This window comes from Barbus barbus (genome assembly GCF_936440315.1).
Source record: "Barbus barbus genome assembly, chromosome: 29".
NCBI lineage: Eukaryota > Metazoa > Chordata > Actinopteri > Cypriniformes > Cyprinidae > Barbus > Barbus barbus.
The window spans coordinates 3870762-3883327 of record NC_136757.1 but is presented as its reverse complement, the minus strand read 5'-3'; the positions used below and the strand labels follow the sequence as shown (position 1 = coordinate 3883327).

At 37.0% G+C, this 12566-nt stretch overlaps 1 protein-coding gene across 8 annotated transcripts in view; it reads right to left on the bottom strand.

The window, feature by feature from the left end:
* Positions 1 to 12566, bottom strand: part of LOC306849585 (rho guanine nucleotide exchange factor 16-like) — a 25274-nt gene extending 12708 nt beyond the window's left edge. Inside the window, exons 1-7 of one of the 8 annotated variants that reach the window (XM_079384733.1) lie at positions 12271 to 12521; positions 10213 to 10262; positions 8900 to 9506; positions 7400 to 7445; positions 6760 to 6920; positions 6447 to 6503; positions 906 to 1066 (exon numbers count right to left, since the gene is read on the bottom strand). In XM_079384733.1, coding sequence (XP_079240859.1) covers positions 906 to 1066; positions 6447 to 6503; positions 6760 to 6920; positions 7400 to 7445; positions 8900 to 9400 — 926 coding nt within the window. In that variant the 5' untranslated portion in view covers positions 9401 to 9506; positions 10213 to 10262; positions 12271 to 12521. Of the gene's footprint in view, positions 1 to 905; positions 1067 to 6446; positions 6504 to 6759; positions 6921 to 7399; positions 7446 to 8899; positions 9507 to 10212; positions 10263 to 12270 lie in introns of all 8 variants that reach the window. The other 7 variants (XM_079384734.1, XM_079384736.1, XM_079384737.1 and 4 more) reach the window with 7 other exon arrangements.

Here is a 12566-nt window from a genome sequence, read left to right as displayed (position 1 = left end):
GTTAGGAGCTGCAACATGATTTAACTTGCAAGAACAATAGTGTGATTTAATTGCGCAAATCAAAGCAATTAAATCACACTGTAATAGAAATCTCTTGATTTGCATAAACAAAAGCTTTAACTACTTTCTAACATGGTTCAGACCACATTTAGTTATCCATGGCATTCACACAAATGTAAATGCCGGAGACCAGAAAAGTAAGCTCATGCAAAGCTGATCCACATTTTGTTGCCTTCCAGATTTCAAGCTTGGTGAACTCTGACTTGTGAACTCATATCACGTGAAATAGAAGATTAACTTTGGTGTGAGCTCTAGCTGAATTAAAAGAGCACAAACTTTAAAGTACATTGCAGAAAGTGGAGTAGACTGTATATTTCTATATTTTGCATTAATCATTATTTGTCATATGGTGAGTTTATTATTTTTTTTAAAGATTATGCAGTGTGAGGTCATATCAAGGAGTTGTGGTGTCCAAAGAAATTTAGCGTGCTCAAAGTCTTGTGTGACCACCACTTAAATAATGATTAATAGTGATTTGATATATACTGCATATGCACAGAAAGCTTCACTGCACTGATTTTTCGCAAAACTGGATCACACATCATTCAAAAAGTTCTGTACTTTCTCGTAGAACCTCAAGTTGTTTATGAAATAGATGATAGGCAAATTTCAGATTTTTTTCAATTATCAGTAAGAGTGACACCATGCTTGTCATATTTTTCAATGTTTGCATCCATTTCAACAGAAATATGCATAACTAATGCTTTTCATTCATTATATATATTTATAGTGTGTGTGTGTGTGTGTGTCCTGAAAACTCACTCAAATATATTTTGTAAATTTCATTTTTCAAGGGCCATATTATGATCCACATTACAATTTATAAGATAAGAGAAAGTTTGTACCGTTTGCTGACGTCCTGGATGACGGATATGTTGGAGAACAGATGATGGTGTTCGGTCGTTGTCATGGTCTTTTTCAAATCTGCACTGTCTTTAAAATGAGTCACCAGGATATTTAAACTGTGCTGGTAGGAATATTCTGACGTGAGGATTTCAAAGATGGCCTGCACACACACACACACAAAAAGTCACTTGTAGTGTATCAAACAGGTAAAAAAATAAAACTGAATGTTTCTTTTTCTTCAAATGCACAGTGTGACATGTAGAAGTGATCTGAACCTGTTACAGAGAAACCCTCTTATCACTTGAGCCCACTCTTAACCCTCTGGTGCTCTTCGGTCACTTTTGACCGAAATATTTTCTGTTTTGAATTTTTTTAAATCACAGCTTCATTGGATTGGTAAGAAACTTGGTGACTTTTATGGCATTTGGAAAGTGAACACGCATAAATTAATTCGAGCAGGCTAAGTGGTCGTAAAAAAGATAGTCACACTTCTTCGGTCTCTTCGGTCAAAAATTACCGACCATAGGAAATGAATGGGAAATTGACAAAAACACAAAAATTCGGCAAATATTTGTGTGTACAATCGACAAATCTGCCACAATGCAGAAAAAAAGTACACAGCAATGACGGGGTGAAACTCTAAAACAACAAGAGTGCAAAACCAACACATCCACTCACACACACACACTTATACACACACACCTATGAACTGGTGTGACTGTAACACACCAAATAACAAATGTAACAAATATATCAAATAAAAGCAATAATTCAACTACAATGCAGTAAAAATGTGGACAGCAAGGAAGAGGTTACACTCAAGAAACATCAAGAGTACATCCACTCACACACACACACACACACACACACACACATACATACACACACACACACACACACATTCAAATGGTTTGGTATTGGTTATAACCATATAGCTAATTAGCTATAACTCAGAAAACTGAAATAAGAGATTGAAATCAGATCAGACCAGAAGGATTCAGCGCTGATAAAACATTCCAGTTCATTTTTGTAACTTTTTATAGAATTTTAATATTTTTGTGTAACAAAATGCTTTGTGTTCAGGTTCGACTGCAGTAATAATAATTCAAAAACTGACGCTTTAAATCAACATTTCAAACCCCAGAAAATCTAAACCTTTACAAATAGTTGTTTTTGAAAAGGTCTAAATATATATCCAAATCCACAACTTAATAAAAATAAGCATTTATGTCTAAAATCTATTAGAGAATTTATAGGCCTTTTATATAGAGTTATGTAGGAATCTATGGGCGAAACCATGGAATTACAGATGCTTTTCTTATTTTACTCCCACCAGATGGCACTTATCTGGCTTCAAAAATGGGATTTTAAAGGCATTGGCTCTATTTTAACAGGAAATACTGCCGTAATTGAAAAGTAATAGAAAATATTTGAAAAAATTATTTTGTATTATTTTCAATGGGAAAATGTGATCATAATTATTGCATAAATATTCATTAATACCATTAAATTCTCTCAAAATACAAAAGAAAAAATATTAAACTAAAATTTAAACAGAAACACTGCCTTATTAGTCAATGGTTGTCAGAGTTAACTGTGTGCTAATGTGCAGTTCTGTTAGAGGTTAGAAGTTAGTTATTTAAACAATTAATATTTGGCACGTAAGCTGTTCCACCCCTTCTGTGCTTGAATGCACCTCAGGTCATGTGTCTTAAGGAGAAGTGCACCATTACTTTTCTAAGAGTCAGACTTGTAATCTTCACCCAGTGGACGATGAAACCACACAGACTTACATTGTAGGAGGAATCCAACCATGTGTTCATATACAGTATATCTATAAGAACTATCAGAGATCTGCCGTGCTTCTCTTTCTCTCTTGAAAAGACCTTTTGTTCCAGTAAATCATGAATTATAAGACATGCTTTAAAGTTCAAACATGCTTTAGGAATGAATGGCCCTTCCATGAAAATCCACAATACAGCCTCACTTCAAGCAGCAGGTGGAACAAATGATCAGCTAAGAGTCAGATGTCTGGGTGTGTCTGAACTTTAGTATTTACACAGCCATTTGAGTGCACTCACATCAACACTACAGCCATCTGACAATGACTACATGAAAGGACGTCATTGACTAGAGCCAGCCTGACATATATACAGTGGGTACGGAACGTATTCAGACCCCCTTCAATTTTTCACTCTGTGTTATATTACAGCCATTTGCTAAAATCATTTAAGTTCATTTCTTTCCTCATTAATGTACACACAGCACCCCATATTGACAGAAAAACACAGAATTGTTGACATTTTTGCAGATTTATTAAAAAAGAAAAACTGAAATATCACATGGTCGTAAGTATATTGCTCAGTATTTAGTAGAAGCACCCTTTTGATCTAATACAGCCATGAGTCTTTTTGGGAAAGATGCAACACGTTTTTCACACCTGGATTTGGGGATCCTCTGCCATTCCTCCTTGCAGATCCTCTCCAGTTCTGTCAGGTTGGATGGTAAACGTTGGTGGACAGCCATTTTTAGGTCTCTCCAGAGATGCTCAATTGGGTTTGATGCCCATTCAAGAACAGTCAGGGAGTTGTTGTGAAGCCACTCCTTCATTATTTTAGCTGTGTGCTTAGGGTCATTGTCTTGTTGGAAGGTAAACCTTCGGCCCAGTCTGAGGTCCTGAGCACTCTGGAGAAGGTTTTCGTCCAGGATATCCCTGTACTTGGCTGCATTCATCTTTCCCTCGAATGCAACCAGACGTCCTGTCCCTGCAGCTGAAAAACACCCCCACAGCATGATGCTGCCACCACCATGCTTCACTGTTGGGACTGTATTGGACAGGTGATGAGCAGTGCATGGTTTTCTCCACACATACCGCTTAGAATTAAGGCCAAAAGTTCTATCTTGGTCTCATCAGACCAGAGAATCTTATTTCTCACCATCTTGTGGTCCTTCAGGTGTTTTTTTGTGTCTTGCACTGAGGAGAGGCTTCCGTCGGGCCACTCTGCCGTAAAGCCCCGACTGGTGGAGGGCTGCAGTGATGGTTGACTTTCTACAACTTTCTCCCATCTCCCGACTGCATCTCTGGAGCTCAGCCACAGTGATCTTTGGGTTCTTCTTTACCTCTCTCACCAAGGCTCTTCTCCCCGATAGCTCAGTTTGGCCGGATGGCCAGCTCTAAGAAGGGTTCTGGTCGTCCCAAACGTCTTCCATTTAAGGATTATGGATGCCACTGTGCTCTTGGGAACCTTAAGTGCAGCAGAAATTTTTTTTGTAACCTTGGCCAGATCTGTGCCTTGCCACAATTGTGTCTCTGAGCTCTTCAGGCAGTTCCTTTGACCTCATGATTCTCATTTGCTCTGACATGCGCTGTGAGCTGTAATGTCTTATATAGACAGGTGTGTGGCTTTCCTAATCAAGTCCAGTCAGTATAATCAAACACAACTGGACTCAAATGAAGGTGTAGAACCATCTCAAGGATGATCAGAAGAAATGGACAGCACCTGAGTTAAATATATGAGTGTCACAGCAAAGGGTCTGAATACTTAGGACCATGTGATATTTCAGTTTTTCTTTTTTAATAAATCTTCAAAAATGTCAACAATTCTGTGTTTTTCTGTCAATATGGGGTGCTGTGTGTACATTAATGAGGAAAAAAAAATAACTTAAATGATTTTAGCAAATGGCTGCAATATAACAAAGAGTGAAAAATTTAAGGGGGTCTGAATACTTTCCGTACCCACTGTATATGTATATGAAGAGTTCAGATGCAAAAAAGCCTCTACACTGCAAAAAATGCTTTTCTTACTTAGATTTTTAGACCATGGCTTTACTTGTTGTGACCGCCATCTTACTAATAGAGTCAGTTAAATTCTTGATTTTATGAACTATATGAAATTTCATTAGAGCAAAGGATAATTTAACAGAATAGCTTTAATAGCTTCTTTCTTTTTAAATGTTTAAAGTTCTTAAAAGGATAATTCACCCAAAAATTTAAATGGTCATCATTTACTCACCATCATCTCATTCAGAATTTCAAGAAATTTCTGTACAGTATACAAAAAGTAGAATACAGTAGAAATGAAGGGTAACCAAAGTGGTTTGATAATATTCTACAAATGATCTTCTTTTGTGTTCCACAGAAGAAAGTAAGTCATACATGTTTGGAACAGCATGAGAGTGAGGAAATGATGACCGCAGTACATTTTCTGCATTTGAGCTCAAAATCATTGCTTTACTGTCAAGTTCCTTTCTATGTGACAAAAATGCATTATTAAGTTCATTATTAAGAATTCAGAAATATCTATCATTATTTGTTTCTGTCCTGTTTTATTTATTCATTTATTTACTCTTTAGTTACTATTTAGTAAATCATTCACGAGGATCTCGTGGGCCGAATAGGCCAGATTTGTCCGGGGCCGAATTTTAACTCCAGTCCAGCCCTGTGTACACACGTACACACACACACGTACACACACACACGTACACACACACACGTACACACGTACACGCACACACACACGTACACGCACACACACACGTACACGCACACACACACGTACACGCACACACACACGTACACGCGCACACACACGCACACACGTACACGCACACACACGTACACATTTCTCTTCAGCTCATCAAGGCTATGTTTATTTGATCAAAAATACAGAAAAAAACAACAACCACCCCCCCGCAAAAACAGGAATATTGTGAAATGTTATTGCAATTTTTAATATTGATTTGCTATTTTAATATACTTTAAAATGTAATTTATTTCTGTGATCAAAGCTGTATTTTCAGCATCATTACTCCAGTCTTCAGTGTCACATGATCCTTCAGAAATCACTCTAATATGCTGATTTATTATGACTGTTGTGCTGCTTCATATTGTTTTTTGGATCATGTGATACTTTTTTCTTTGATTCTTTGATGAATACAAAGTTAAAAAGAGCAGCATTTGTTCAAAATATAAATATTTTCTAACAATATAACTCTTTACTATGACTTTTTATTAATTTCTTAAAAAATAAAAAAATGTACTGACCCCAAACTTTTGAACAGCATTGTATACTGTAACACACTATTTATTTTTTAAATAAATGCTGTGCTGTTCTTTTTAACTTTTTATTAATCAGAGAATCCTAAAAAAATATATCACAGGTCCCCAAAAAACATGAAGCAACACAATGGTTTCCAACATTGATTATAAATCAGCATATTAGAAATATATATATATATATATATATATATATATATATATATATATATATATATATATATATATATATACACATCCTTCAGAAATCATTCTGATACGCTGCTAATAACAACCATTATTAATATTTGAGCAGCAAATCAACACATCAGAATGACTTGTGTTTTGCTACATAATAAATATACTACACTTTATAAAATTAAACATAATATTACAACATGAAACTTATTTTAAATTGCAATATTTTAAAATATTACTGTTTTTATTGCATTTTGTATCAATAAATGCAGCCTTGATGAGCATAAGAGCCCTGAAATAGACTCACTTCTTGTCTTTTGCGTTCTTCAGGGGAGATGAGATCCAAAATGCCCAAATCTTTCACCTAAGTTTGAAATAAAACAATAAATGTGCTTATTAGGAATCAGCAACACTCTTTTATAAATATGATTTAATACATGTATTGTTTAGATTTAAATGAATAATTTAATGTAATAAATGCACTGCATCTATGTCCTAATCATAAAACAGTTTCCCTGAAGTCTCTAAATGTTATATGCTAATGCAAGTATTTGACAGTAATTCTCTCTCAGAGGTTTCAGCCACAGCTCGATCTCAAGCAGGGATTTGGTCCTCATCACCTGTGCCAGTTGACTCCATGTGATGTACGCTGCCCTGTAGTTCTTCACCACGATGCCCTGATCCTCCTCTGGAGGCTCGGTCGGTGAGAACTCATCGTCCTCTGTGCTCGGGTTGCTGGCGTTCAGGCCTCGCTCCTTGATCTCCTGGTAAAACCGCGGCTCTATTAGAAGATAATGAACAAATTTATAATATCACTTTGGAAGTTTCTGGCCTTAGAAGTTCTACAACGATTATTGAAGGAATAACAATCTCACTTTAATTACTGGGATTCAAACTGCACTGATAACATTTACAATTTCCATTTGTTAACTACATTATGTTTTAAACATTCACTAATACAATAATCAAATCAAAAGTTGTAGTAGTTAATATAATTGAATGGACCTGAGCTAACAGGAACTAACAATGTATAGTTTATGTTTATTTAATTTTAAATAATATTTCATATTTAATGGATGAACTAATGGGACTTATTGTAAGGTGTTACTGCTGAATGTATAGTTTTGAGGTGCATATAGTTCATCAAGGCAAACTTGGAAAGTTCACAACGCTATCAGCTTGGATGGATGGATACTATATATAGTACACTAGCTTATGTATTTAAACAAAATTGTTTAGGAAAAACGTTGAACAACAAACCATCTTTAAATGAGCCGGCATGCTTCCTGTTCCTTCCCAATGTTTTCTGTAAGGAATACATATGACAATGTGATATTTTTTTCTACAGAGTGAAAAAACGTAAAAGGTTCTTTGATAGTTGACAACTTGAGAAAAACTGCATTGAGAGTTTATCATATCATTCATATGTTACACCCATAATGTTACAAAAACTCTTCTGAAAGTTTAAATATGGTTTGAATATTTTTGAATTTACTGAAAGAAGAGTATAGAGCTGAAAGGAACGCTGAGGGAGAGATATTGGGATTAGGGTCGGGACACGACCCACCAGTGCCAGTGTCACTTATGCCAACAGCTTAAACGTGTCTTATATGAGCACATGTGCTACACACTCCAGCATGCATTTATGATTATGGTCACCATTTGGATTTAATAAGCAAGCAAATACTGAAGAGTCATTTCTTAACCTTGTCAGAAAGACGTACCCCTGTCCATATTCACCAGGCTTAATTTGTGAAATCATGTTGCATGACGAATGCACAACACCATCAAAGCTAAAGGCAGTCCAATGAAATATTAGCGTGTGTGTGTGAGCTTTTTTTGAGAAATGAAAATCTACGCACTGCATCAGTTACACTATATTGCCAAAAGTATTGGGACACCCCCTTCTAATGAACAGGTTTGACTACTTTAGTAATTTCTATGAGTACAATGTTTAAGCATATAATGATATTCTTCTAATTTTATAGCAACAGTTTGGACAGGACCCTTTTCTATTCTAACTTTAAATGCAGACCTTGAGCCAAAAACTCGTCACCAAACACCAATGACTTGTACATGCACTATATGGGCAAAAGTATTGGGACACACCCTTCTTTAGAACAGAACAAGGCACTTCCAAAACTGTGGCAACAAAGATGAAAACAATCTTTCTATCTCTGTTGCAACAGTTTTGGAAGTGTCTAAAATGACTACACATATGTACAAGTCATTGGTGTTTGCTGACGAGTTTTTGGCTCACGGTCTGCATTTAAAGTCACATCAGAGGTGTTCAGCTGGCTTTTTGAACCTTGCATTGTCAGGTTAGAATAGAAAAGGGTTCTGTCCAAACTGTTGCTGTAAAATTAGAAGCACACAATTCCCTAGAATATCATCATATGCTTAAACACTAAGATTCGTACTCATAGAAATTACTAAAGTAGTCAAACCTGTTCATTAGAAGGGGGTGCCAATACTTTTGGCAATATAGTAGTGTAGGATTAAATGAATCTTTGCCAAACATACAACATGCCAGAAACATATTATTCACTGCAATAATGATTCAGTCCTAAAATCTTAAGTATTTGCTTTTTTAAATCTAGATGGCTAGATATAAGATGCTTATAATAAGATCTAGATATAAATGCGTTAAACACTCTTATGTCTTATAGAATCTAAATCCTGATTGTGGATTCAAGAAACTATGTTCAGTTGAAAGCATCCAGGTGGTTTAACAGATTAAACCGAAAGCAAAACACTTGCCTTGCGTCCTGATTTCTGTGCTTGCTTTTGGTTGACCGCCTTCTCCTCACTGACCGGTGTCAGCATTTCTGTTTGGAGTTCGCTTGGCAAAGCGTCAAGATTCAGACTAGTGACGGCAGCACGGTACGATTTATTCCTGCAATTTCTCCTCAGTGAAAACACACCACCCGAATCACTGTCATAGTCCTCCCAGGAGACGTCCGAGTGCTGCAGGCTGACAGGCAGGGTCACCACGGTGGTGTGGTGGCGGTGTTTTGGGCGGCTGCTCACAGCCAGGTTCTTGGGGATCAGCTGCTGAGTACCCTGCCTGCGAGCAGCTTCGCTCTGGGTGCTGAGCACTACAGCTCTCCGCTCATCCTCTGGGGAATCCACTCTGGACAGGTCGATACTCGAGGACGAACGTCCAGACGGCTGGTCCAGCTGAAGGACTGAGCTGAAACGGCTCTCCGGAAGAAGGAGAGACTGGTTCCCCGTGGAGCCATAGGAATGTCTGTGGGACATGGCACCTTCACCCGGTTTCCTGATCGGCTGGAGGAAAGTCAGTTTGGGGTCACCAGCAGACCATATTCCATTATTCCCAATAGGGACTGTTATCAGATTTGCATTACTGCAATTAAAACAAATGTCCCCCCCCCCAAAAAAAATCAAATATGTATGCATTCTGTATGTTGCAAGATTAAAAATAAATAAAAGAATAATTAAATAAATAAATAGTGCAGACCATTTTATTCTTTTGAAATTCAAATCAGCATAAATTATTAACATCGTCATAATAAAAACTACTTAAAATTATATATTGAGTCAAGTCACATTTATTTGGATTGCCCTTGAAAACAGCTTCACATTAATAAACAGGAAAATAACATTTAACGTTATCAGATTTATAAATTACAAAACAATAGTCATTGTAACTGTAAATGAGAAGACAGACTACTGCCAATGTTGCAAAGTTCATTATTTAAGAAATGAGCAAGCAGCTCTACAGGAGGCAGTTGTGTCGCATTAATTATATTACCTCTCTTTTAAACATTATTAAATAATATATTCATTTGTAAATAGCCTAACATTTTAATGATGAGTAATCAGAGTTGTTATGAAATAGGCAAGTATGATTTCGGGTATACTACACCAACGTGTGTAATATTAGATTACAGCATAACACATAAATCATCTCATCTAGTTTCTCCTGCTCTCATAGGTTGCAAAAAAGTCCTGGAAGGTAATGCGCTGCATGCAGCTCTGTCTGTTTTAATTCTATTGTTACACATCATTCATCATTATCAAAGCATGATACTCACCGCCGCTATTAATACCGCCTGTTATTTTTTTCCGAGAATCCTCTCTCACACCTGTTTAGAATGTCCTTTGATCACGGAAACAGGTGCACAAATCATGTTCAGTTTTGTATAATACTCATATAATTAGAAAAAAAAAAAAAAAAAAAGGAAGTAAGAGGTTCTTCACAGAACCACATACGCCAATAAAAATAAGAGTGCAGGTGTGACAAAACAACGTTATAGATTTCCGCCCATTACATAATAAAAAAACCCTGTGCTGATGACACATGTTATACAGGTTATACAGGTACATCTAAAAAAAAAATTGATTATCGTGAAAAAGTTTTTTCTTGTAACTTATTTCAAAAAGTGAAACTTTCATATATTTTAGATTCATTACAAGTAAAACACTTAAAAAAAATTGTTTTAATTTTGATGATTAGAGCTTACAGCTGATGAAAGTCAAAAATCAGCATCTCAAAATATTAGAATATTTACATTTAAGTTTCATTAAATGACCATCTCTACAGTATAAATTCAGAGTATCTCTTGTTCTTTGAAACCACAATAATGGGGAACACTGCTGACTTGGCAATGATCCAGAAGACGAACATTGACGCCCTCCACAAAGAGGGTAAGTCACAGAGGGTCATTACTGAAAGGTTTGGCTGTTCACAGAGTGCTGTATCAAAGCATATTAAATGCAAAGTTGACTGGAAGGAAGAATTTGGGTAGGAAAAGGTGCACAAGCAACAGGGATGACCGCAAGCTTGAGAATACTGTCAAGCAAAGTTGATTCAAGGACTTGTGAGAGCTTCAGCTTGAAGCTGGAGTAAGTGCATCAAGAGTCACCACGCTCAGACGTCTTCAGGTAAAGCGCTACCAAGCCACTTCTGAACCAGAGACAACGTCAGAAGCATCTAACCTGGGCTGTGGAGAAAAATAACTGGACTGTTGCTCAGTGCTCCAAAGTCCTCGTTTCAGATGAAAGTAAATTTTGCATTTCATTTGTAAATCAAGGTCCCAGAGTCTGGAGGAAGAGTGGAGAGGCACAGAATCCATGTTGCTTGAAGTCCAGTTTGAAGTTTCCACAGTCAGAGATGATTTGGGCTGCCATGTCATCTGCTGGCGTTGGTCCACTGTGTTTTCTGAAGTCCAGTCAACGCAGCCATCTACCAGGAAAGTTTAGAGCACTTCGTGCTTCCTTCTGCTGACAAGCTTTATGGAGATGTTGATTTCATTTTCCAGCAGGACTTGGCACCTGCCCACACTGCCAAAGGTACCAAAAGCTGGTTCAATGACCATGGTGTTACTGTGCTTGATTGGCCAGCAAACTCGCCTGACCTGAACCCCATAGAGAATCTATGGTGTATTGTCAAGAGGAAGATGAGAGACACCAGACCCAACAATGCAGATGACCTGAAGGCCGCTATCAAAGCAACCTGGGCTTCCATTACACCTGAGCAGTGCCACAGACTGATCACCTCCATGCCACGCCGCATTGATGCAGTAATTCATGCAAAAGGAGAAGTATTGACATAGAAATTAACATACTTTTCAGAAGCCTAGACATTTCTGTTTAAAATATCATTTTTTTATTGATCTTATGTAATATTCTAATTTTCTGAGACACTGAATTTAGGGTTTTCATTATCTGTAAGCCATAATCATCAAAATTTCAAGAAACAAAGGCTTGAAATGTTTCACTCTATGTGTAATGAATCTATATGGGTTTCACTTTCTGAAATGAGTGACAAAAAATATTGACCTTTTTTCATGATATTCTAATTTGTTTAGATGTACCTGTATTTAGAGTTTATCGTAGCTCCATGCTGCAATACTAAAAAATGTAATACATTTCAAAAGCACAATCCATTAGTCTGACTTTATATACTTGAGCAGTTTTCTTGACATAGACTAGCTGTTGGATAAAAGACACTGCGCTGCGGGAATATTTTCACATTTAACTGATCCTAGTCATCTGGATAAACAACAATCACTGGAACTACACTTCACGCCCAGAATAACAAATTATCAAAACAAGAGCACTTTTAGTCCGTTTAAAGACCATACATAAATACAGGATTGACTTACCCGGCTAAAATAACATGCACTGTGATTCTGAAAATGTGCGGATGTCAGATTTCCCTGCACGGATCTTGAGCATATTATAGTTGTTTTAGTAGAACTTCAACGCATACCTGCACCACACGACCTCGCTCGCGCTACGTCGCTCACGCTCAGGTGAGCCCGGCCACACCCACCACTTCCTCTAAACCACACACAATATTGCAAACGTTTGTATTTCTGTTCGTACAATTGAGATCGCATTAATTTGTGCACTTATGGCCAGACAAAAGATGTGGAGGTGTTTTATTCATTGGTACTGT